Here is a 27344-nt window from a genome sequence, read left to right on the forward strand (position 1 = left end):
GGGTCGCAGTTCTAACCTAACCTAACCCACTTTTCTGGCAACAGTTCGTTTTCTTGGGAGTTGCAGTTCTAACCTAACCCACTTTTATGGATAAAGTTCGTTTTTATGGGGGTCGCAGTTCTAACCTAACTTAACCCACTTTTCTGGCAACAGTTCGTTTTCTTGGGGGTCGCAGTTCTAACCTAACCTAACCCACTTTTCCAGCAAGGGTTCGTTTAATTTCTTAGAGGTTGCAGCTCTAAAATAACCTAAACTCCTTTTTTAGCAATTTAAATTAATACTACGAGTATGTGAAAGGTAATTTTGTAAAATAATAATTGTTGAAATTAATATTCTGTGAACTGTAGTGTCACACAAATAATATTCAATGAATAATAATTCTACAGTCAGTCTTTTATTTAATTTAAAAATCTTTGAATAAATATTCTGAATTTTAATCAAGTTATAAAATATGTTTCTTTGAAATGAATAATCGAAGAAACATAATTAATTGTAACAAAAATGTGCGATTCGATTATTCTATGAATAATTTTCTGTATAATAAAATTCTGCAAAAAATTTGGCGATAAAATAAGGGTACACCAGTTTATGTGGTCATGCCACCTTAGGTATGGATCTAGTTCGATACCAAGAAAACGAATTGAATCCGATTTAGCAAAAGGGAGATTTAGAGAACAGTCCATTGAGTTGAATGCACGTTTAAAAATCATGTAATAGCACTTGTCATTATTGAGCGACAGACCATTTGCAGAGAACCATTCTGAGAGATTTTCCCAGCCACGTGTGGTTATATTCTGCAATTCTTCTTGAGTCTCTATGCACCCAGAATTAAACTAGTGTCGTCGGCATACAAATAAGGAGTTCCATGTAAAATATTTTCTGGAAGATCATTAATAAATATTATGAACAATAGAGGTCCAAGAACTGATCCTTGCGGAACGCCACGTGTTATAATGCCTTCATCAGATTTATAGGTACTGCCTTATTGATCCATGGACAGAACGTAAGCAAATTGGCATAACAATCTGACTAACTTGGGGTCGATCGGGATGGGGCCAAGCAACAAACGTTATCAACGGATCTAATGATATTATGACTCTGATTCATTTTCGCCTTTTTTTTCAGGTACAGAAATAACCGGCCTAGCACACCAACTGGGCTACGAACGCGAAGTCATTAGAATATGGTTCTGCAACAAACGCCAAGCTCTCAAAAACACCGTCAGAATGATGTCGAAAGGAATGGTCTAAATCCAACTACAACACCTATTTTAAAGATCTACTCACGGTGCGTCCAAACCGAGCTAAACTTCCCGCCAAAGTAAATTTTAACATCTGTTATTCCAATACATTGTGTGTCAGAAACGCAATTCCAGTGCTACAATTTACTCACCGGCGGCCAAGAATAAGATAGGTTTACTACCTATTTTGTTTTAATAATTAGTTCAGTGTGGACGCACTAACTTTACTGGCTGGTAAACGACATATACTACCGTATTTTTTGATTTGTTTAACTTGAAAAATTGCGCGTTTAGTTATTTCCTTGAACCACAGATGCTAGAAAAGTTAGTGATGGGATACAGATTATCGATGATTTTAATTGTTACAATTTTACTGCATTTAATTTTTGATCTGTTTCAAAAAAAAATATTATGTTCACAGACATGTTGCATTTATATGAACGTTTTCATATTTTTTTTACTCCGGTTCAAACTAAATACAGCTTGTAAGATGATAAGTTTTCTTACACATATTTTTTTCATTACACAACGTCATTCCAACATTTCCAACCCACCTATACTATGTTCCTTTGCTAGATATTCTAAACTGTCCTAAACCATTATTAAAACAAAGTAGAAATGTAGAACAAATCATTTTAACGCACCATCTTACATTTCAATCAAAGAAATGTTTGTACGAAAACTCACAGGTATTTCGCTCTTAAAATAAATTCAATATGGATAGGATTTTTGATAAAATGTAAAATTAAAACAAATTTCGACTGAAATAATTGTCTCGGCGTAGTTTTAACCATGAATGGAGTATTGTAGAATAGGCATAGGTGTCTAGTACAAAATCATTACCTAATATCGGGTTCCTGATAAAGCCATTTTTTGCTAAATTATACAAAGCTTGCGTACCAGAACTACATATGAGGGCGCATGCATGGCCCTAAATCCAGTAAAAATGTTCTGGAAGCGCTTGAACTTCGGTTCATGTGCATCTTAATTTGATGTTCAAGAACAGGGCAGCATTTTTATGTAGCAAAATATTGCATTTTGTAAATAAGTACAATATTAAATTCTCGATACTTGATAAAGTAGATGATAAATTAATTTATTGAAATACTCTGAGTTGTTCCGTTCTACTTAGCGAATGTTGCACTTTACAAGTTTTAGTAATAATCGATATTATGAAAGTACGTAGATTTAAATAATTATGTCGTCTGTCTTAGTGGCCTACTCAGATTTTTTTATCTAGTAGGTTTTTGTTGATAGATAGGATATAAAACGATATGTAAGTACATTATAGTTAATAAATACGTCGGCGTAAATGTAAATATCGTTTGTGTTTTTGTTTCGTATAATGTATTATTAATTTTAAGTTAAAGAGTAATTTAGCTTTGAACGATAATTTGTATGAATTGACAAGTTGGATTTTTGTGGCCACATTAACAATTGATTGTTTCACATATTAAATATTTTAATTGATCACTTTGTCGTGCATGTTTCATTATAAATACACGTAACAGGGGGTCTCACAATATCTATATGTTATGTGCATATTATTTTGGGTAGATATTATTTACAAAAAAAAAACTATAAAATTGCCTCGCATTTGGAAATGTAGATTTTGAAGTACATTATTATATTCAAAGATTTTCAAAAAATGGTCGTTATTACAATGTTTTATAAGTGTTTTGTGTGCCCGAAAAGTATGCACAAATTATTATAGCCTGGTCAAGCTTTTCATTTTGGTAACTTGCGACTCTTTTTAATCGACTCCAAAGATAAAAATAACATAATCTGCGATTACTATTTGAAGTATTTCAAAATGCTAGTGATTTAATAACCATACAATCCGGCACTGAATTGATAAACTGGGGTTACTATTTAATTTAAAGTAGGTATTTCAAAATACTAGTGATTTAATAAATTATACCACCCAACGTACAGAAAACTGTTCCCATCTCATAAAGTCATAATTATACAGAATAATTTATGTTTTAGTGACATCTTGATTTGGCACACAAGATAATTTTTTCAAGAAAATTCGTATTACTTAGAGTGGCAAGTGTAAATAATTTAGTTAGAAAGTTTTCAACTAAGACCTACTGTTAACTGTATTACCGATAGAATAAGATGTAATTTAACGTATGTTAATGACCAATGAAAACCAACTTGTGATCATTAATATTTGTACTGTTACCTACTACTTTAAACAAGAGTCGTTAAAAAATAATATTATAATAAAATTGAACATATTTTTCGGCTGTTGAAAAATTGTAAATACAATATTAAGGATAATAAAAACTATTTGGATTAATATTTAGGAACAAAGGGAAAAATATTATCAAAATTTATATTTTCAAAAATTATTACAAGTGCAAAAAGTGTATTTAAAAAAAGGGATGTTTGGCCATAATCAAAATTTTACACGGAACGGATTTTTTATCGACTTAAGCACAACACTCCACACACACAAGCAGTAAGGTACACAGTGACTCAAAATTGTGCGGTGCGACTTTGAACCTTACCTACTTAAGCCGGAATCAGGTTTTTCGTCACCATTCATAATATAATACCAATGCTCTAGATGACTTTAGTAGTAATTTAAATACCTAATCGGAAAACAGTTTAGTAAACGTGCTAATGAAGAAAGTAGATATACAACGCAACGAAAAGCCTGATTCCCATCAAACATTAGTGTAATAGAGAAGGCATTTAGGATGCTAAGTACAAAGGATAATTTAACTATTAAACTGCTAGTCCCGTTATGAATAAAATAATTAAATCTTAATTGTTACTGGGCAAATTCGCATCGCACCGGTTTTCATAATTCGCATGTAACTTGTAAACAATATAATAGTCTAAATACATAAAGTCTACACATAACTCAGCTGTAACACATATTCAAACCAAACTGTAACAATATGTAATAGTGTATTAATTTTTTCTTCCTGTAATGGTACCGAACGAATGACTATGGCTGCTGGTTTATGAAGAAAAGCAGAATAAAGGCAGATAACTGTTTGAAATATTTGTTTTATTACTTTCCTCTGTCACCTGTAATCGACAAATGTAACTGTGTTACAGTTTCAATCAGAATGAATCAAAGATGTTTGCATACCTATAGAGTATAGATAGTGAAGGAACTAACATTCTTAATTACTTAATACTTCTTGAATGAGTGAAATTTATTATTATATTTAGAAAGTTAGTGAGGAATTGCTTATCGATATCGATAAGTCGATATTTAACTAATCCTTAGCCCTGGTACGCTTTTTCCTCTGAAAATCCGGGCTATGGTAGGTACCTACTTACATTGGTTTTCCTGCTTGGTCAACTGTATTGTTGAGTACCAATCTTAAAGATAATTATATTTAAATTAGGTCAATATATAGGTACAGCTACCAAGATTAAACCAGAGATTAACTAAGGGACTGATGTCAGAAAAATATTGGGTGAAGTCGCGCGTCAGGTATTTAGTGTAGGTATTTACCTATTTCTGCCTTGCCCACGTTGAGTGATCTGAAGCAACAATCCGGACTTCGTCATGTCTGGAAACTAGAGAATGCACCCGGGCCATTTTATTAAAAGCATGTCCCCTAAACTTTTTTTCAATTTGTGAAATTTTATGTTATTTTTACTCAGTCTCACGAGCTCTTTATATCCTAATAGGAGAAAAAATGTGTCCCAAGATTTTTATTTCCATTCCGTTACCGGTTTTCATAGACTTTGTATGGCGGTCACGGAATGGAAACTTTGAAAATTGTATGGAAATTTTGGGACACTTTTTCTCCTATTAGGATCCAAAAAGCTCATGATTCTGAGTAGAAATAACATAAAAAATCCCAAATTTGAAAAAAAAAGTGTAGGGGACAACTTTAAATAAAATGGCTCACCCGCGACTGAATTTGTTGGATGGAAGGTAGGAGAAGAAGGAAGAAAGTAGACAACTGAATTATCCACACTTAACCCAGATCCGCACTTATCATACTTTATCAATTAATTACCACTCATAGCTGGTATTAATCATATAAATTATTACCTGCCCCATTAACGGCATAAATGATTCCTATCTTCCTATTGTAGACAATACGAAGCCAACTGATCAGCAAAAAAATATAATGGATAATATTTTCACGTAAAGGACCTTCGCCTGAAAAGTTAGAAACCAGTTGCTACACCGATAATAATAGGTATTACCGGTTATTATTTAAGGGATATTCATCCTGTGCAGGTACTATTTTAACAACCATTAATGATTATTTTACTTAGTTACTTAACAAACACATACATTAATATTAAATGGACATAGAGAACAGAAACACAATTAATTTGTATCATTCCAACTAAGCTAAGAAAACCTCACCTGTGCCTCACTGAGACGAACGCTAATTACATTATGCACCCTTAACAGGGCCCATTCGTACTTTAGCAATGAGAATGAAGTCCCACACGGAATAAAAGATTTTGAAACGATGCTTTCATCCGGAAGGAAAAACGGCGACGGAATTGACGAAATTCCTTCGGGTCTACCGTAAGCGTAAGACAAGCAATAACAGAACGCAACGTCCCGCCTTTGACGTTTATCTGTGGAAATTCAATATGGCGACAATTTATAAAAAAAAATAAACAGTAGCAAGATGATAAATGAATGTAATGCGTAGATATTTGCCATTTTAATGGCTTTTAAAGCGGAATTATACAAACTTTACAGCTAATAGCCGTTTATTAAGGGAAGTTGCCTTATTACGCCTATGTGACTTATGCAATACGTTACAATAATAGCTTGTAGCTGCCGCTTAATGAAGGAAGGAAAATACATGAGTGAGGTCATATGATTCACGGGGTTAACTAAGTTTACAACGATAATACGTAATTGTGCTGTGTCTGTGAGCGTGTGTGGTGGTGTCGACGGTCGCAAGCCATCTGCGGCCGTTTTGTACCGCGAAGTGTCTGACTTATAACTTAAGAATTTATTCCGGTTTAGATGAGTAATCGATTAGATGAGATGATCGAAAGCGTTTCGCGGCGTGCCTTCAGTAGTTCCAGTGGCACTTACAATGTCCGAGCGTTGGAGCTGCAAAGAGAGCGAAAACTCAACATAATAAATGTTACCGTGCAGTTCTTGGACGACACCCAACACTCTTTTCAAATTGAGGTAAGAACAGCTGTTCATCATTTGTTTGACAAGTTTTTTTTTTGCAAGCTCTGTCAGTAGTTCGTCAGCCAGTATTCTAAATTGGGACCAAAGAGTAAGGGCCAAGCAATTAACCTCTTTAATAAGTACTAGAAACAAATCGGGACTGGCTGTAACACACTAATTACAATACTACTAGTGTTCAAAATTAATGTTAATTTAGTTTGTAAGGGATTAAAAATTAGTCTAGCTATAGCTAGAATTAAACCTAGGTGTAAAAGGTATTTTACTGCTTTATTTGTTATATTGCCTACTTGTAAAAGAAGTATGATTAACGTTTATGTACGCTCAGTCAAAATCTTTACTCACTGGAAATCTTAGATTTATTATCACAAACCTTATTTGGCAATCTATATAAAAATATATATCAATAACAGTTGAAGTGGACAGAAGTTAAATTGTGGCTATTGCGGCAACAGAAATACATCATTTGTGTAAATTTCAACTGTCTAGCTATCACAGTTCATGAGATACAGCCTGGTGACAGACAAACAGATGGACAGGCGGACAGTGGAGTCTTAATAATAGAATCCCGTTTTTACCCTTTGGGTATGGAACCCTAAAAAACAGTCTTGCCTATCTCTAGGGACTGAAACTTTAAAATAAAGCATTGTTGCGCTCCTACATTCCACTGTGATCCGTCAAACTTTCATGAAAGAAACCTTACTGTTTTCAGTACTTCATTTTGGTTTTCAAAAATCGAGCTCATGTCGGAATTTACAAGTGCACCAACAAATGCAACAAACCAAACAAATGCAAACATATGTTTTTTACTAAACGCAAATAGCAAATGTATGAACTCGCAATGAATACTAATCGATGTGTAAATCGGCTATAATATGATCAATTATGAAGTAGGAACATAAAGTACTAGCACGATGAAGAAGAAGTAGGTACTCTTCTTCTTCGTCGTTCCCTCATTGACTGAGGATCATGACCAACAACTATGTCCCTCCATTTATCGCGAACAAGGGCTATGTGGGCTGCCCTCTGCATGGAACCACATGCTTGTCTAATGGAATGCAACCATCTTGAAGGGGCTCTTTCCTCTAGCGCACTTGCCTTCAACTTGCCCCAGTATACCTACTAGATACATACTAGATTCCTACTAGATACCTACTAGATAGTGTAATTATAGTATGTCATGTAAGATTCATTACTATTTGCTATTAATTTACAATGAACAAGCAGGGCAGTCTTCCTCTAGCGCACTTGCCTTCAACTTGCCCCAGTATACCTACTAGATAGTGTAATTATAGTATGTCATGTAAGATTCATACTATTTGCTATTAATTTACAATGAACACAATACTGATACATTTTGAGTGAATTAGGAGGAACAAATGTTATCTGCGTTACTGCAATTTATTATATTGAATTGCTTGATTGCCCTACTTGGTAATATAGGGTAAATGTGTAATTTAAACAGCATTTAAGTACAATTTAATTAATCTTTATTAATATTCTTATCGGAAAATGTTTAATAATTGCATATTGAATTATTTTACTTGTTGCTAAGCTGTTGCAATTTGAATTTGTTTTTATTGATCCATACTAAAAAGGTAAAAAAGTTAAAGCAGAGTTGTGACTCTGTCCATCAGTCTGTCACATTTCTAAATATCTCGAGAACTGCTTACACTTTATGTACAAGGCTAACCCGAAGCATTGTGTGTCAGAGTTGGGCAAAATTTTAAAGGATAGTTATTTTATGAGGGCTGACATCAGCCAAAAGCTTAAAACAAAAAACCCTACATGTTTCATTTATATCACCTTTTCCCTCTTCATAACCTAAAAGCTTTTAAAAAATCTGCCAGCACACTCAAAAAATCCCAGGCAATCTGGATGAAACCCAGACAGACAACAGCCCTATGTATGATTTATTCAGATTCTAATCTGAAATAGTTACCTACTTACATGCTATGTATACAGTCAGCAAAACTCTAGGCTGCCTTAGAACCATGTCAAAGTAAGACATAGTAAGATACTCCTTACCATTAAACTAATATTATAAAATTATTTGAATTGTTCAATGGTAGCTCAGAGTTCCATCTAGTATTTTTAACTAAACTTTTCTTGAGTCTTGATAATGGCATTTCTTTATTAATATTTTAATATTTTTTGATTCCAGAAAAAAGCAAAAGGCAGTGCACTGTTAGAGCAAGTATTCCAACACATAGAACTAATTGAGAAGGACTATTTTGGACTACAGTTTACGGAGAATGGTGCAGCACCAAATGCTACTAACACAGAAATTACGGTATGTTTGCTTTTTTTGTATTTTGCATTTAAAAGGCATACTTATTTTTTAGGGCTCCGTACCCAAAGGGTAAAACGGGACCCTATTACTAAGACTTCGCTGTCCGTCCGTCCGTCCGTCCGTCCGTCCGTCCGTCCGTCCGTCTGTCACCAGGCTGTATCTCACGAACCGTGATAGCTAGACAGTTGAAATTTTCACAGATGATGTATTTCTGTTGCCGCTATAACGACAAATACTAAAAACAGAATAAAATAAAGATTTAAATGGGGCTCCCATACAACAAACGTGATTTTTGACCAAAGTTAAGCAACGTCGGGAGTGGTCAGTACTTGGATGGGTGACTGTTTTTTTTTTTTGCTTTTTTTTTTGTTTTTTTTTTATATGGTACGGAACCCTTCGTGCGCGAGTCCGACTCGCACTTGCCCGATTTTTTGTATTTTGGCGAGGCATACTATGAAATATCCGTATATGAAATATAAGTTGCATAGTGTTAGCAATAGTAAAAAAATATGTGCCATTCTGAATCAAAAGGGTACCTAGTTACCTACCTATTGTCGGTTCTCAATAAGGTGCTATTTCCATATGGCTTCAATTTGAAAACAACCTTATTGACAATTGGGTACCTTTTGATCGAAAACGTCACATACCTGTAGCTTTAGTTCAATTGAAATAAATTAATTGTTTGTTAATGTCTTCATACAAACTTTATATATAGTTTGTAGTTTATAGTCTTTAATATCATATAATTACTCTAGGTATAGCTTTTAATTACTCCTTTAGGCATAGTTTAACTGGAAGAGATCCCTTTTAGGGATAAGTTCGCCTTTGTACTATGTACACATTTATGTTTTATCTCATGTAACCAATATTCCTTTCTTTTCGCACAATAAAGTATTTACTTACTTACTTCTATGGGGTTGAAGCAACCAAATCAATTTAACTACCAATTTTCGCTAATTTACGATAGACATAATTAATTTATTCATTAATTTACTACAGATGAAAAAATCTGAAAATAGAATCAAGAGAGTAATGACTTTTAAGACCAAATTTTAAGGCCATACCGAGTCTAACTCAGTAGGTTAATTAACTTCAATTTATATGTCACATGGTCATGCAACTTCATATTAAAGAGACCAATGATTTGGCCCACATATGCTTAAGTGCTTGTTAGTATTTATGTTCTGATTGTTTTATATGACACACTCTTTGTTTTGGTTTGTTATACAGAATTAGGAAGAAAAAACTAACAGCAGTTAAAAAAAAACCGGGCAAGTGCGAGTCGGACTCGCGCACGAAGGGTTCCGTACCATAATACAAAAAACGGCAAAAAAAACGGTCACCCATCCAAGTACTGACCCCGCCCGACGTAGCTTAACTTCGGTCCAAAATCACGTTTGTTGTATGGGAGCCTCACTTAAATCTTAATTTTATTCTGTTTTTAGTATTTGTTGTTATAGCGGCAACAGAAATACATCATCAGTGAAAATTTCAACTGTCTAGCTATCACGGTTCGTGAGATACAGCCTGGTGACAGACGGACGGACAGCGGAGTCTTAGTAATAGGGTCCCGTTTTACCCTTTGGGTACGGAACCCGAAAAAATCAGCCATGTTTATCGATTATATGTGACGTTCCACGGGAAAAGGTACCTTATGAGGGTTTCTAGTTTCGGAGATATTAAATGTTTTGTAAAGAGGTGAAAAAATGCTCATTTTTTTTTTATTGTGTGATCTGAAACCTAAATGCGTAACGTTTGTTTACCTGTTTTTATTTTTGTTATAAGTTAGTTATAAGCCTAGTAATGTCGTCTCAGAGTTTAGTAGAAAAGGTACCTTATGGAAAAAAGATTGAAAATTCCCAAAAAAACTAGTCAATACGGGAAAAGAAGTTTGGTAGAGAACTGTATTAGCATTCTGCAAAACTAATTTGATAATTTCAGTTCTGGTTGGGGCGCCTCGCAAATATTATAACCGTACATAGACCGACATCACAAATCCAAGTAGACTGCTATTATACCAAAGTTACTCTCGTCAAGTCTTTCTTAACTAGAATAATCTTCATTTGGTTTGGTCGCATGCAGTAAATCAGCCATTGGTTTGCTGAAAAATGCCAATACCCGACGCATTACCTTATGGAATATCTGAGGTCATTGAACCTCAATGCCGCTTATCTTCAATAGCAACCGAAATATATTATTGATAAGAAATAGACGATTTATACCATCTTAACCCCAAAATATTATTAGTTTATCCTAACTGTTCCATCATCATCATGCCTCATCATGTAACTTGACCACAAGGTACCTTTTCATTACATACAAATTATTGGTCTTTTTTAAGATTATTATGACGAAGAACTAATTAAATTGGGGGCAGTTTAATGTAAATTAATATTTTCTATTCATAAAAGATAAACTATAATATGATTGATATTTTGTAGTGATGTATTATTAGATTTATTTCCATAAGGTACCTTTTCGTAAATGTATGGAGCAAATACTGTTATTGTTATGTAAGTTTAAAGTGGCATAAGGGGTTAAATATAGTATTTAGTTGGGGTTTTAGGATTTATTTCATTTGAATGACAGAATTTCTTTCATATGTGCTCAGAAATATTGATTGTGTGTCACATTAAAAGTAAAAATATTCAATTTTGTGATTTTATATGAAAAAGTCAGAAAATACATTTTCACCTCTAAATCGGTATTGTTTTTTGCTTAAACTGTCTGTCAGTGTCGTTTTCTAATAGATAAAATTTAAATCTTGAGAGCTCATTGCAATCAATCGTGAAAATGAAATAAAACTTTATTTTCAAGAGATTGGTTAGTATACACATAAATCAGTCGATATCAAAAGTTTCTATTTGCATTACAGAACAAGTCGCAATATTTTTTTAATCTCAGATATATAAGGCATTATTATTTGTAGTCAACTATGTAACTTACTTCAGGAACATAGTTTTTTAGGCGGCTAAACTTAAAACTTCTCTATCGTAAAGTTGCTCATTTCACAACATTATTTTCAAAAAATCATATCTCTGTAACTACGCAACCTAGAAGGTTGATCTTTTGTGTTATCGATAGCTTATTTATTGTAGATTACTGGGGTATGCATAACTCCATACCCGCCATAAGGTACCTTTGACCGTGGGACGTCACATATGTATGTGCCAGTCTCAATCAAAAGAGTAGTTATTGTAGGCTGTCAATAAGGCGCTATTTCTTAGCTTAAATTTGAAATCAACCTTATCAACAACCAACAATGTGGTAGGTACCTTTAGGTTGAAAACGTCACATATAAAAATGTAAAAATATGACTGATAGGGTGACATAGATGTAAGTAACTTATCCGCAATAAAGATCACGGTCGTACCCATGGTATAATAATATACTCCGCCTGGTACTCCATTCCCGTCTTTTCTAGGTCACCTAACTGACACGGGCCTACGTCATCATGCGACAGCGCTATATGATAATATGCGATAGCGCTATATATAGCGGCCATGTTGTTGTGACGTAGGCCCGTGTCACTCTGGGAATGGAAGACCATGTTTTATTAGACTATGGTCGTACCATAGTTGTTATTATTTATTAAGTTCGATGAAATTTAAATCATTTTCAATTGGAGTAGAGTTGCATTTCCTTCGTTTTGTTCAATTTTCACCCAAACCAAAATCAACTCTATTTCCTTCATGATAGGTACAAATTACACTGGCAAATTTTCGATTTCTTTCTTTTATGGCTGGGCCTTAGGAATTTATCCATCAGCCAACTGCTCATTGATAGTCCTTATCTGGTTGGAACAAAGTGATCTATTGAATAGGAGGTGGGATACCAATACTACTTTTTTTTTCATTTAGTACGTAAGTCCTAAGTGTTCCTTAAAATAAAAAGCTTAGCTATGCTATATTGACAGCTTTAACGCCTAAATAAATGGCCAGGTTATCGCGTGTTTACCCTAATAAAGATCAATTTCTCCAATAAATTCCAATTATGGACATTCAATTGCTTTAAACCAATTAGGGTTTGCAATCCGGATCCGAAATGTATGAAATTATCCGGATCTGGATCCGGATCCGAGGAGCTTCCCATACATTTCAGATCCGTCGTGCAAAACCTAAAACCAATGTTTCTTGAAAACCAAACCATAACTATACAAGGTAAATGACAAAAACAGCCTTGGGAATGTACAAAGTACATATATAATTATATATTATATAGGAAATGTACATATTCCAGCTTCCTTGAAATAAATTGAATGTACCTAGAGACCCAGGCGCCAGATAATACCTATTTTAAAACAAAGGCCATTGCGTAGTCATAAATGGGTCAGGAAACACCAGCTCTAAGGAAAAATGTAACTACGCATTTTATATGCCTATTTTCCTTAAAACCAATACATAGTTATCATGGGAGTTCCCCAGCTTCAATGGATAGAAAGGGGGCATGCCTCTGACGTATTTGTATTTTCTCAATGAGATATATTGACGTGGTAGTGGACGTAGATAAGCCAACCCCGTTATCAATATTGAAAATAAATCCACTATTAACTCGTTGATGGGTGTTTAGTAATGCAATATTTAGGAATAAATAAGTTAAAAAAAAAGTTATGCCAATTAGAATTAGGAGTATTTTGTTATGAGAATTGATACAGATTGTGGTGTCATCTTTGTCGACTGCGTCTCTTACAGATGTACTTAGGGTAATATTTTCCGTCGTATTTTCACGGAAATGTTCGAACGTGTCTTGGTACAAAAAGTACTGAGGTTAACTGAAGTAGCATGACAAATACGAACGTTTCCGAGAAAATACGATGGAAAACAATTATGCACTACATCTGTGCCTCATTAATGGTGGAACTTCTTTCATCTTACCTTACAGCGCTGGTTAGACCCAAGCAAGTCAGTCAAGAAGCAAGTCGGAGGCAACGCGCAGTTCTGGCTAGCGGTCCGGTTCTACCCTCCAGAACCTTCTAGACTGGCCGAGGAGTTCACCAGATACCTGCTCTGTCTGCAGTTGAGGAAGCTACTGCTGGATGGAAGGATGACTGCTCCCAAGAATACTTTGCTGTTACTTGCTTCATTCACAGTGCAAGGTAAGGCCTTTATATAAATATTTTACTGTTTGGTACTAGTATACGACTTGTGGGCCAAGTTAACCACAGAGTGGGTGCCCCACGAGTCACACCGGGGATCCGGCAGACCTCGTCGGCGATGGCGGAATATCTTGGACTCCTTTTTGAGAGACTGGCCAGATGTAGCTCAAAACCGGGACGAGTGGAAGAAGAGGGGGGAGGCTTTTGCCCAGCAGTGGGACACAACAGGCTCATAATAATAACTAGTATACGTTGATTTTTTTTACGAAAAGGTCAAAAACGTAACGAGAAAGTCGCTTATAATTTATTGTAGTTACAGTATAGAAAATATTGCTTTATTCATGTGATATAAATCTGAATTTAAAAAATCGTTCTGAAAATGCAATAATATTCGGTGGATCCTTATCAAACATAGGCAATAGGCTTATACATTTGAACACTAAAACTTATATAAAACATACGTTTATTTCAGCGGAACTCGGCGATTACAATGTATCAGAACATCCGCCGGACTATCTGTCCGAACATAGATTAGTGCCTAAACAGTCCGCTGAAGACGAGAGAAGAATACGTGAACTACATAAGTTACATAGTGGACAGGCCCCTTCTGACGCTGAAGCGAATTTTCTGGAACATGCGAAAAGATTGGACTGTTACGGCGTCGAATCTCATCCTGCTAAGGTAAGGATTATGTTACAGATAAGTGTGTAATCTATCAAACTAACTATTGGAACACTTATTTGTGGCTAAATAGTCTGAAGATGGAAGAATATGACCACTATAGAAGTCACACAGTGGGAAGGCCAGCTCAAGTGCTGAAGTGAAGTTTTTAGAACATGCTAAAAGACTATGGCGTTATTCATAATTTATGAATCATAAACGCGTTACTGGCCTGAATTAGCTATGAATCGTTTGTCTTTATCTGTAATTTTGACTTATGTATTTATAAGAAAGGGACAAAACATAATTTAACTAAATCAGGCCCGTAAAGTTGTTTTATGAATAAGGGGGTTACTCATTCCTTACATCTAAAACTAAATATACCTAGTGTACTTATGCGGTACGCGGTTATTTGCATTTTTTTTTCAGGATTACAACGGAAAGGACATATTTATTGGCGTCACATCAATAGGTATAGTCGTATTCCAGAACAACATTCGAGTAAACACGTTCTCTTGGAGTAAAATCGTCAAGATTTCCTTCAAGAGGAAACAGTTTTTTATTCAACTTAAGCGGGAACCAGTAAGTATTCGAGTTTTTTTTTAAATATTGACTCAAAAAACAATAACTCGTAAGTTGGGCATTCAATTCAAGAATTGGAAATTAAAACTTGACATTTACCCTTTGTGCCACGAACCAGGGGTTATTCCCACTAGTTACCACCAAGTTCTTACCAGTGGTAACAACTGGGAATTTTTTTCCCATCTTTTACCACTTGGTGGTAACTAGTGGGATTTTTTCCCAGTAGTTACCACTGGTAAAAGCTGGGATTTTTTTTTCCCAGTAGTTACCACCAAAATATTGTTAGAATTCAATACTAATAAAAACAGTATAAATAGTATAGTATAAATGTAGCGTGCTATAATAAATAATTATGTGTCAGTTAGTGATTCAGTAAACTGCTTTAAAAGTGATCAAAAATATTAAAACAGTTTTACCGGTATAAGTGTAAAAACTAAAATAGAAGAGTCTCATTCTAGTTAAGTAGAAATTAACTTATTATCTGAATTAAATTTATCTTATTAACTGTAAATTGAATTACATATTTATACAAACGAACTAACAAATCAGTCAAAAACCGACAGAACTGATTTCGTTTTATTATTTACAGCTACTTCATTTCGTTCTATTATAACACGACGCAGAGATGGAATATGTAGGTATTCATAATTTGTAGTCAAGCTAAATAAGAAAACTGAACCCTAAAGACCTACTGTCACTACAAAACCATTCAACTTTGGAGAGAAACACCAGGTTTGAACCATTCCAAGGCGCTTATCAAGGCCTTCAGCAAAAAGGCGTCTTCGAACGCCTTAGCGCTGTCTAGGAACCAACTGCGCAACTTGGTAAGGGTGCTTACTGGGCATTGCGGCCTAAATAAGCACATGCACACTATGGGGAAACGTGAGATAGGGCGGTGCAGACTCTGTATGGAGGCAGAGGAGACGCCCTTGCACATCCTCACAGAGTGCCCTTGCCTAATGCGTACTCGTGACCTAATCCTGGGCGGACACATTTTGCGCCCGGAGGAGGTAAAGTCTTTCGAGACCAAAAGGATCCTGCAGCTGTTTGAAGTTGCAGGTTTGGATCGAGAGTTGTAGTAGGTGGCGATCACAATAGATCAGGAATGGTCGCAGTGATACATAGGCTTTGGAGCCTTATATAGCCCCTAAAAAGAAGAAGAAGAAGAAGAAATAAGAAAAGGGCATGGTTGTTATTAAAATCGCTTAGGGCGCGCTTCGGATGGGCTGACTGCTCGGAGTAACCAGCATAGGCTCGCATTCCAATTACGCTCCGGTAGTAACATCGCTCGGTCATGTTACGCTGGTTGGCTCGATTGCTTAAACAGAAACACCCACGCTAGCGGGATGGTAATAACACTACCACAGCGGCATCAGGTACTATCTTTTTTGACTGATTTGTTTCTTCGTTTGTATATATGTAATTCAATTTACAGTTAATAAGATAAATTTAATTCGGATAATAAGTTAATTTGTACTTAACTAGAATGAGACTCTTCTATTTTAGTTTTTACACTTATACTGGTAAAATGGTTTTAATATTTTTGATCACTTTTAAAGCAGTTTACTGAATCACTAACTGACACATAATTATTTATTATAGCACGCTACATTTATACTATACTATTTATACTGTTTTTATTAGTATTGAATTCTAACAATATTTTGGTGGTAACTACTGGGAAAAAAAAATCCCACCTTTTACCAGTGGTAACTACTGGGAATAAAAATTCCCAGTAGTTACCACCAAGCCGAGTTGGTGGTAACTAGTGGGAATTTTTTTTCCCAGTAGTTACCAGTGGTAAAAGCTGGGAAAAAAATTCCCAGTAGTTACCACTGGTAAGAACTTGGTGGTAACTAGTGGGAATAACCCCGAACCAGGGGCTCCTATTTTGCCGCCTACAGTTCATCGTCGCTATGCCGTTCAAACAATCTGGCCTCGGGAGTTAGATGCCTCCTCGGTCTCTTTTCTATTTTTTACATAACACTCGACATTGCCATATTTTATAAATTATTAGTTCTGCAGTATTTTTAAAGTATTTTTGTTTTTCTTTCAGTCCGAATCATACGACACAGTCCTCGGTTTCAACATGCGGTCAGGGCGCGCAGCTAAAGCCCTCTGGCGTTGCAGCGTAGAACGCCACGGCTTCTTCCGCCTCCGGGCCCCGCGGAGACGGCCCCTTTTGGGAGCACTAGGGGCCCTCGCCGGTATCACGGCCCCTACGGTGCCTAGGACTGAGACGCAAGCGTTAGAAGATGCTAGGAGGTCGCGGTCGAGTAATAGGACTTTTGTCAGGTAAGATTTATTCTCCTCTGATCTGATCCCTTACTTGAAATGCGATAAGTTCTTCGAGACCCTCAGAGGTCCCTTTTAGGAGCCCAAGGGGCCCGGGCTGGTATTACAGCCCTGATGTCTTATTTATTTCCAGCGCCTGATCAAAGCTTAATTTTCAGACGAAGCAGTTCCCGCACGCGGTCGCGATCTCCGGGCAAGCTGTCCCTGGGGGCTCCCTCGGCGGCGCCGCGCGGCGCGAGGGTCACGGGGCACGGCGAGCCCGCGCCCCGGGCCGCGTGGACGGCGCCCGTGGCTGATAACGAGTGAGTCCTCATTACAATAAGCTCCAGGAAACGGTAGCGTTCTTCAGACAAGGGAAGAAAAAAGGTTCCAAAATTGAACCCTGTGGTACACCACGCTTTACAGTAATACTACTGAACTGAGATCCTTTACAAATACCTCCCGAGTCCTTTGGTTTAAATACAACTTAACGAGGCTTCAGCGATCAGCAAAAGCTTTAGTTGACAGAGTGTAGTGCTTCCGCTGGTGTATGACTAAAAAGTACCTAGTACTTATATCATGCTCCACACGATCAAATGCTTTAGAGAGATCCCGTGGCTGATAAATCGTAAGTCGTCATTTAGACTACGCATTCCACATGCAATCTGTCACTGGGGATTCACGAGGTACGGGATATGAGGTACAACGAGCTGTAAATGTACATGGCCACTTTATGAATTAATTCCGTTCGTAATATATCCATGCAACTGTGTAGCCTACTGTACCACACAAGTCCTCGTTTTTTAAAGACCACTGTGATGGCAGTTATGGAATTGTAGGACCTATAGTGACGACCTTACGATCAATGTTTCACATGGCTTCGACCCTCCGTAAAGCGGGTGAACGACCTCTTAAGGGTCGCTTCCAATTAGTGGATGCGGGCTGCGCCCATCCCAATAATAATCCTAATACAAGTTTCCTCTCCGGGTGAAGGTGGGAATCCCGATACCGATACCGATAATTGGCTACCATCCCACCGTGGGATGGTAGCCAATTATCGGGCTGTTTGCCAAAGCGGACCCCAGGCTTCTTTAGGATGCAACCGCAACAACGGAAACATGAAGAACATGTGATTTTACACATATGGGTTGTTTGCGTAAGGCCTTTGAATGATGTCAATAATCTCTGTTACTATACTTAAAGTTATCCAGATAATCTGTTCAAACTCCATTTTAGGGTTCCGTACCCACAAGGTAAAAAACGGGACCCTATTACTAAGACTCCGCTGTCCATCTGTCTGTCTGTCACCAGGCTATATCTCATGAACCGTGATAGCTAGACTGTTGAAATTTTCACAGATGATGTATCTCTGTTGCCGCTATAATAATAAATACTAAAAACAAAATAAAATAAAGATTTAAGTGGGGCTCCCATACAACAAACGTGATTTTTGACCGTTGTTAAGCAACGTCGGGCGGGGTCAGTACTTGGATGGGTGACCGTTTTTTTTTGCCGTTTTTTGCATTATGGTACGGAACCCTTCGTGCGAGTCCGACTCGCACTTGCCCGGTTTTTTTTTTTAATCCATGAAGTCAGGTGGCTTTTGACGCCTATATAATGCATAAAAGAATCTCCATTTAATCTATAAAATATTTTTTCAGAGACGAAGGCGGTTTCCTCGAACGCTCCCTCGCACTTAGAGTACCCCTCTCCTACGCAGACGACTCAGACACAGCTTCAGAAGTGGCCGATCAAACGGTCCGGGTTCGACTCTCGGCCGGAGCTGACGGAAGATTTGGTTTCAATGTGAGGGGTGGGGGCGGAGCGCCTGTCCTTGTATCTAGAGTTGCACCACGGAGTCATCCACAGCTGCAAGAAGGGGACCAGGTAATTAAGCATAAGCTACGTCATCAGAAGTTGCAGATATCTGATCCTATCAAACCTTAAGGATACATCAGTGGTGATATCAAGCCATCCAAATTTGACTTTTCGCTAGAGGTGTATGTGCTCGTGTCCAGAGTACTAATCAAAGTAATCTGCCATTGTAATTTTTAGGGTTCCGTACCCAAAGGGTAAAAACGGGACCCTATTACTAAGATTCCGCTGTCCGTCTGTCTGTCTGTCACCAGGCTGTATCTCATGAACCGTGATAGCTAGGCAGTTGAAATTTTCACAGATGATGTATTTCTGTTGCCGCTATAACAACAAATACTAAAAACAGAATAAAATAAATATTTAAGTGGAACTCCCATACAACAAACGTGATTTATTTGCCGTTTTTTGCGTAATGGTACGGAACTCTTCGTGCGCGAGTCCGACTCGCACTTGGCCAGTTTTATTTATTAAAGTAAAGCTTTACGCCAACTTCAGCCTATGCGAAAGTTTCATCAAATCGTCCGAAATCGATAAGTCTTAAAACATAAGTGATTTGCCCCCATGAATTTTAGGAACTATTTATTCGTGGCCATATATTTCAGTAACCATCAATCGCAAGGATTGTTGTCTTTCATTTTTATAAATTATCAGACATTTATCTTTGTTCCAGGTTATATCAATAAACAACACGGACGTGGACGACCTAACCCATGAGCAAGTTGTACAAATCATCAGAAACACGCGCGGCGTGCTAACGCTCGTCCTTAAGCAAAACGGTATGTGTCTGGTGCCGTTAGTCTCTTCAACAAATAGGGGGCCTAGAGAAGATGACAATACAATACAATACAATACTCTTTATTGCACACCTCACATAGTTTACAATCGCACATCGACAAACGCCAAACGAAACGAAAAAATGTATTTATGACTATTCCCATACATTAAGTTTCGATCGGCTTTTTCTATCAAAGATTGTCATCTTGGTTAGACCCCCTGAAAATTGTCATGTTGTCTAGGCCCCCTAAAAGACAAATTTTAAGGCTACACCGCGTTTATCGACGTCAAGTCGGCTTCAGAAACTTGGAAAATTTTAGAAAAGTCTTTGTTCAGTATCGTGCCCGAGCTGAACCGGAAATAATGACGCTTTTGTCGTTCTATAATATGAAATTAGTCTTTTTTGAAAAATATAACTCTTTGTCGTTCTTAAGGCATGAAATTTGTCTTCATTCTGACTGGTTTAAACTGATTCAGCTTTGACAAATGTTATCTATAGTTTGAATAAAATCTAAGATTTTTAAATTTATAAAACGTTTTGTATGTACTTAAAATTGTGAATAACTTAGAAAAAAAAATTACTGTGCATACAGGATGTTCTGACGAGGGCTTCTAAACTGCTTTCTCAGTTCTCAATGACTGTGTGGCTTAGGGTGGTATTCCACTTGTCCAATGTGCATTGCGTCTCACTCTCTCATTGAGCAAAATGTGAGACGAAAATACACATTGGACCAAGATATTGGACAGATGGAATTCCAACCTTAACAGCAATACATATATTCAGACCTACCGTGTTGCTTTAGGACATCAAAAAGTTAAATATATTTTTCATTTCAGCCGTATACGAGCCCGAAGAAACCGGCCCCGAAGAACCAGCAGTATGCTTCGTCCCTCTCTGCTCCGGGCAACTAGAGGGAGACGCGCTAGAACAGTCCATGCTATTGCTAGGAGATGGCCTAGCCAGCGGTGCCGCGTTGAAGCAATATGAGACTTTACTGAGGAGGATAGTCGAAGAGCCGTGTGCGGCGTCCAGACATGTGAATAATGTCAATAAAAACAGATATAGGGATATTGCCCCTTGTAAGTAAAACTTAACCTAAAATTGTTGATTTTTCGTAGTAGTAGTCATTTTCTAGGTTTTCGGGGTAGCATGAAAAAATAAGAGGCAATGTATTTTTTATAACAGAAACAAATAGAAGGAGACACACTAGAACATTCAATGCTCTAGTTAGGAGATGGCCTAGCCAGCGGTGCCGCGTGGTAACAATAGCGAACTACTAGTCAAATCAGTTTCTTTTTTCGAACTGTTTAAACTATTTGGCTTCTATGGAATTTATATGAAACACTAGCATGTGACGTCACAATCAAATTACCTACTCTTTATAGTTTTATACGGGTTTTAAGTCTACGTTGCTCTATTAATATTCTGGTGCTTTATTTCATGCGTGGAGTAAAATCATTTATTTTAAATACAGTCAAATACCCTATATGAGAATTTACTGAGGATAATAGTTGAAGGGCCGTGTGTTGCGTACAGATACATGTATTTTCCCAATATGTAAAAAGAAATAATGTTTTGTGTGCAGAAAACACGAACACAAATGAAAAAAAAAATCGAATTTAAACTGTTGTGAGACATACTAACATTGAATAATTTTACGGTTTAGACTCACTTGTTTTTAGTCACTCGCGCCGTGTATCGCTTACTAAGCGATACACGGCCGTCGTGAACGCTGCTCGCACTGTTAGTGATTGAGAAAGGAGACCTAGGCTCTACGAAACATGTCGCGCGAGTGACTAAAAACAAGTGAGTCTAAACCGTAAAATTATTCAAAAAAAAATCCCTATTTTTACCTTATAAGTCATAAAACATTTTTAGCTTTTTATGACTTTCGTATTACGGGTTGGGGACTTCACATACACCTTTGAATTTCTTCGCGGATGTGTGCAGGTTTCCTCACGATGTTTTCCTTCACCGAAAAGGTAGTGGTAAATATTAGTGTTGAGTCGCTCACTCGCGAGGCACCTCATTTGTACCACTCATTTTGTTAATTTGTCGCAGTACTTCATACCGCAAAAATGTCTTACTTCACTCCTCTATTCATTTTACTCATTTACTCGCGCGCATCACAAACACCTCTTGCCACACAAATCATTCACACACTTCAAATTTCAAAAAACTCTTATCCTTTCAAATTCACTCGCGAACCTCAAAAACTCATACACTCCTCACAACTTGCAAAAAAAGAGTCTCTGGATGGCACGAGGTGCTCGCCGACATTCAAAACTCAAAATGTCTTAAATGAAGAAACGAGTAATGGCCCACACTGTCAACTGCCGAACTACAAACCTTATTGCAACGACAAAAGGTCCACCGAGAAATGCGTTGAGTTTGTACCACTCACTGCCTCTCTGTGACATGAACACCTCAAAAATCCTTTCAAAATGAAACAATGAATTAGAAATACCCAAAGAGGGAGTGAGACAGACACGCGCCGTACTTCAATATCGCCTCGCGTCACCACCGAAAATACGTTAAAAATTAAACACGAAAGACAACAAGCGTAAGCGCTGCAAGCTTTCATACATCTTAAGCCTTTTTGATCCTAACTTACTTGTCAAAATGGCGCGAGGAATCAGTCACCAAAAGGAAGTTCGACGAGTTGCTTCTCTGTTGCACTTGTAAATTCGTACGTAAGTGTGACAGGGAGGCAACATGGCGAACATGGATCGCAGTACGCACTCTGTATACCAGACAGGCATTTACGAAGCTTGCTTAGAAACAGTAATCCTTTAGTGACTAAAATATTATTGAAATCAATTACTGTAGCGTACACAATATATGATCATTTCAATAAGTTTCAAGTTTATTAAATAAAAAGTAAGTATAATTTGCATAGGTAAAATAAACATGTAGATGTAAATTATAACGATTTGAATTTGCAATACTTTTTATTAACATTATTTGTAAACGTTTATGATTTTGACATATTTATATTTATTTTGTTCGTACGTCGTTGTAGCTAATTTTAGTTCTCTAATACCTAATACCTAGTGATAATTCTTATAATTATACCAAAATAACAAAATATGGACATCGTTTTCGCCATTAAATTTACCCGCGGATCTTCCTTGGTGCCTTTTGCATGAAAAAATGAAATGTAAATGTAGCCGGCGGCGGCCGGCGCGAATGGTGCTTTGTTTAATATCATATTGATGATATTACTGTTAAATTATCTGAGGTGGTAAGTTTGTCACTTCTATATAATAATGACTTGTGAAAATATTGAATTTGTTCTCCTTAGTTTGTTAAAAATGTGGTAGTTTTATGGTTAATAGGTACAAGACTTATGAAATATATCACTACATATTATGAAACAAAGTCCCCCGCCGCGTCTGTCTGTATGTGTGTTTGTTTGTATGTTCGCGATAAACTCAAAAACGACTGGACGGATTTTCATGCGGTTTTCACCTATCAATAGAGTGATTCTTCAGGAAGGTTTAGGTGTATGTATAATTTGCTAACCCGTGCGAAGCCGGTGCGGGTCGCTCTCGCTAGTGATTATTATACTTAAAATTATATCAAGTAGCAAGGAGGAGGACTAAACAATCTAACAATAAAAAAGAGCTAAATTAGAACAAGTTTCATAAAAGCAGCAAATTAAGTTACTATGTGGGATCTTTCTCATATAAGTTATATTCTTAACCTCCAGAATTGCACTCCTTAATTATTATTATTTATTTATTTATAAAGGAAGTGATGAATACATAAATATGTATATACATTAAATATTTTTGTCACCATTGGCCCGTTGGATTAATAGAATAGTCGACGCTGAAAATATGCTAGTACCTCACCTCATTTGAAGTAAGACATTGTAACACCTCATTTTAGAAAATGAGGTACTCATACAAACTCATTTTAAATTGATGTCCTACCCATCACTAGTAAATATCAAATGATATTCCGTACATAAGTTCCGAAAAACTCATACCGCTCAGCGTGGGGACTATAGAGTATAGCCTAAAACTTCTCGTGCTTGAGAGGAGGCCTGTGCCCAGCAGTGGGACGTATATATATACGTATAGGCAAATTTTTCTTTTTATTATTTTGCCTCAGGAATTCATGTGTAAAATCTGTCGGGTTACTCGATATATAATAGTGAAACACTTATATATTTTCCTGCTAATTTGAGTCTTATTTCCAGACGATTCTACTCGTGTTATAATGAAGAATTGTTCAACGGGTGACTACATTAATGCGTCGTACATTAATATGGAAATACCCAGCTCTGATCTCGTTCTTACCTACATTGCTACACAAGGTTTGTTTAATTTTTTAATAAGTATTACGAGAAAAAAATATAGTCGACTTTGGAATCAATAGTGTAGGTCCGTAGGGCATATGGTTGAATTTATTTTGTTTTAAAACCTAACGAAACGGAGGCGCTTATTCTCCGTACAAATTTAGTATAAAATAGTGTAGAATACAACTAGTGCTTCTCAAATTGTAGCATTTTATACGTGAAATTGCACTAATGTTTTGGCGGCTTGCCTCTAACCTTATTTTCTAGGCAGAAATGAAATCTTGCATAAATTAAGAGCCAATCTTAAGGGCCAGGCGTGGCTCACTCCGCGATTTCGTCGCGTCGCTACAAGTACATGCGGCCACACCAGTTTTGGTGTTTAGCAGTAGTGGTTGCCGCTTACCGCTATGAAACGGACGCCTGCTCCTGGACGGACGCGTTTTGTTAGAGAGTTAACCTTCTGTACCTAGACCTATACTCTGTATCTTTAGGTATTTCAATAAAAGTAAACATAATCTACCCTCAAATGGCTCCTTAAGCCAGTTGAGGGTAGATGAAAACATTACATGATCAAATAATGTAGGTTAAAGTCAGGTCGTTCAGTGACAGATTCAGGCGGTTTTGTGTTTGGTTGGTTAACCAATAAATGTTATAACTACCCGAATATGTACAATTTTTTGTTTACTTTTATTTAAATACCTAAAGAGGCAAACCTGTTTTTAATACCAATATTTTTAACCAGGTCCCTTACCATCAACCGTGGGCGACTTCTGGCAAATGGTGTGGGAATCGGAAAGCAGTCTGGTCGTGATGCTGACTGTCCTGGTAGAGAGAGGACGGACCAAGTGCCACCAATATTGGCCCAAGGTGAGATGTATTATATGTGTGTAAGCATGAAGAGGTGACAGAGAGAAAGACAGACAGAGATACTTTGGCATTTGTAATATTAGCATTATCTATTAGTCTACATGGCAACCGTATCATGTCGTTGAGGTTCGCGACTCTAAAAAGGCCAGAGACACCCAAGGGAGTTTTATTAATTTACGGGCCTTTTTATGCTGTGACGGACTTAGGGCTCATTTAGACGATGTGAGAACTCGCATGCGAGTTTCATTACATTGCGGTTTTTGATCGGTCGGTTGAATTGGATGTAACCAACAGTCCGCAATGTAACTAAAATCGCATGCAAGTTCGCGCGCCGTCGAAATCAGCCCTTAGTCTACGTGGCAACCGTTTCATATCGTATCGTATCATATCGTTGAGGCTCTAAAAAGGCCAGAGACACCCAAGGGAGTTTTATTAATTTACGGGCCTTTTTATGCTGTGACGGACTTAGGGCTCATTTAGACGATGTGGGAACTCGCATGCGAGTTTCATTACATTGCGGTTTTTGATCGGTCGGTTGAATTGGATGTAACCAACAGTCCGCAATGTAACTAAAATCGCATGCGAGTTCGCGCGCCGTCGAAATCAGCCCTTAGTCTACGTGGCAACCGTTTCATATCGTATCGTATCATATCGTTGAGGCTCTAAAAAGGCCAGAGACACCCAAGGGAGTTTTATTAATTTACGGGCCTTTTTATGCTGTGACGGACTTAAGGATCGTATTCCATCTGTCCAATATGTTGGTCTCATGTGTATTTGCGTCTCACATATTGCTTAATGAGAGAGACGCAATGCACATTGGACAAAGAATACCACCCTTAAGCACTCTTAAATTCGTATGTTTCACTAATATTATTAATTTCAGGTCGGCAACACCCCGCTTAAAGCGACCAACACACTTACAGTCCAGACAAACAGTGAGCAGAACTTGGGACATTATGTAAGAAGAGAGATGACTATTAAGGTAAGAATCTATTTATTTATTTATTTATTTTAAACTTTATTGCACAGTAAAAAATATACCAGTAATAATACCAGTCAACCTTTAGGCCAAACAGAGAAGCATAGTTGGTGCATCTATATATGTATTTAGGAAAAATATAGTTACTAGTTATTTTTGAAAACATCCCAAGAACGGGAATTGACTGCAAAAGTAAATAACAAAACAAATACATCTTATAAAACACAGTACACCTTATAAAACATAGTCCGTCTGTCTATTTGTATGTTCGCGATAAACTCAAAAACTACTCGACGGATTTTCATGCGGTTTTCACTTATCCATAGAGTTATTCTTGAGGAAGGTTTAGGTGTATAATTCGTTAAGGTTTTGTGTAACCCGTCAAACCCCGTGCAAAGCCGGAGCGGGTCGCTAGTATTTATATAATTACTTATGTGAGAGTCGGACCAACCTAACTCTGCATGGAATTTGCAATCTCCAAATGTGGAAATGTCATCATGAATGTCAAATATCTATGAAAATATGACGTTTAAATTGACACGTCCTGACTTTATCTTATTCAAGTCGGTGCAAAGACAAAGAAACAAATTTATATATTTAAGCGTATGGCGTATCAACATTGTAGGTAATTATATGCTAGTCGTATAACTTATTATAAGTCGACATCCAGGTTACGCAGCCAATCGATCGCATCAGGTGTCAGATACATATTGGATATACCTACTTCTGACTGGCTAAGTACATATCGACATCACAGCTAAATTATTAGGTCCTTACCTATGAAATTGGCGTTTTTGTTCATAGATATAAGTCTGATCCTAGTTTTTTTTTTTTACAAAAGTACATACACAATTACAATAAAACTACAGTGCACTCAATAAACAACGATTTTACATACAATTAATTGTTATTTTTTATTGTTAAGTGTTCAGAATTAAGCCTTGAAAATAGGTCTTTTCATGTGCTGTCGATTCGAGTAATAAAATTACTTATATTTTTCTAATGGTACCAATTTTCAAGACATGGAGATATTGAAAACATACCTTAAAGGTGTCAAAAATTACTGGAAAAATTTTGTTTGGTTTGAATTAGCCATCAAAAAAATATCCGCAAAATTAATTGTATGGAAATTCGTGTTTCGTTGAAATTCTCCGGACAAAACGCCAATTTCATAGGTAATGACCTAATAGTATGATACCAGTGCATGAAATAAACATTCGGACTCGTTAACCATACTAGCGCCTACTAT

At 36.8% G+C, this 27344-nt stretch overlaps 2 protein-coding genes across 7 annotated transcripts in view; both read left to right on the forward strand.

The window, feature by feature from the left end:
• Nucleotides 1-4257, forward strand: part of LOC134796357 (POU domain, class 6, transcription factor 2) — a 237559-nt gene extending 233302 nt beyond the window's left edge. For all 6 annotated transcript variants that reach the window (XM_063768519.1, XM_063768518.1, XM_063768520.1 and 3 more), the window contains one exon: nt 1126-4257. In XM_063768519.1, the coding sequence (XP_063624589.1) occupies nt 1126-1250 (125 nt within the window). In that variant the 3' untranslated portion in view covers nt 1251-4257. The remainder of the gene's footprint in view (nt 1-1125) is intronic.
• A 1507-nt stretch (nt 4258-5764) lies between these two features.
• Nucleotides 5765-27344, forward strand: part of LOC134796344 (tyrosine-protein phosphatase non-receptor type 4) — a 28276-nt gene continuing 6696 nt past the window's right edge. The window contains exons 1-13 of the mRNA XM_063768496.1: nt 5765-6386; nt 8554-8682; nt 13564-13777; nt 14250-14458; nt 14867-15019; nt 17076-17314; nt 17473-17616; nt 18955-19180; nt 19839-19944; nt 20780-21022; nt 24151-24267; nt 24992-25116; nt 26000-26098. Coding sequence (XP_063624566.1) covers nt 6216-6386; nt 8554-8682; nt 13564-13777; nt 14250-14458; nt 14867-15019; nt 17076-17314; nt 17473-17616; nt 18955-19180; nt 19839-19944; nt 20780-21022; nt 24151-24267; nt 24992-25116; nt 26000-26098 — 2175 coding nt within the window. The 5' untranslated portion in view covers nt 5765-6215. The remainder of the gene's footprint in view (nt 6387-8553; nt 8683-13563; nt 13778-14249; nt 14459-14866; nt 15020-17075; nt 17315-17472; nt 17617-18954; nt 19181-19838; nt 19945-20779; nt 21023-24150; nt 24268-24991; nt 25117-25999; nt 26099-27344) is intronic.

Source organism: Cydia splendana, chromosome 13 (genome assembly GCF_910591565.1).
Source record: "Cydia splendana chromosome 13, ilCydSple1.2, whole genome shotgun sequence".
Taxonomy (NCBI): domain Eukaryota; kingdom Metazoa; phylum Arthropoda; class Insecta; order Lepidoptera; family Tortricidae; genus Cydia; species Cydia splendana.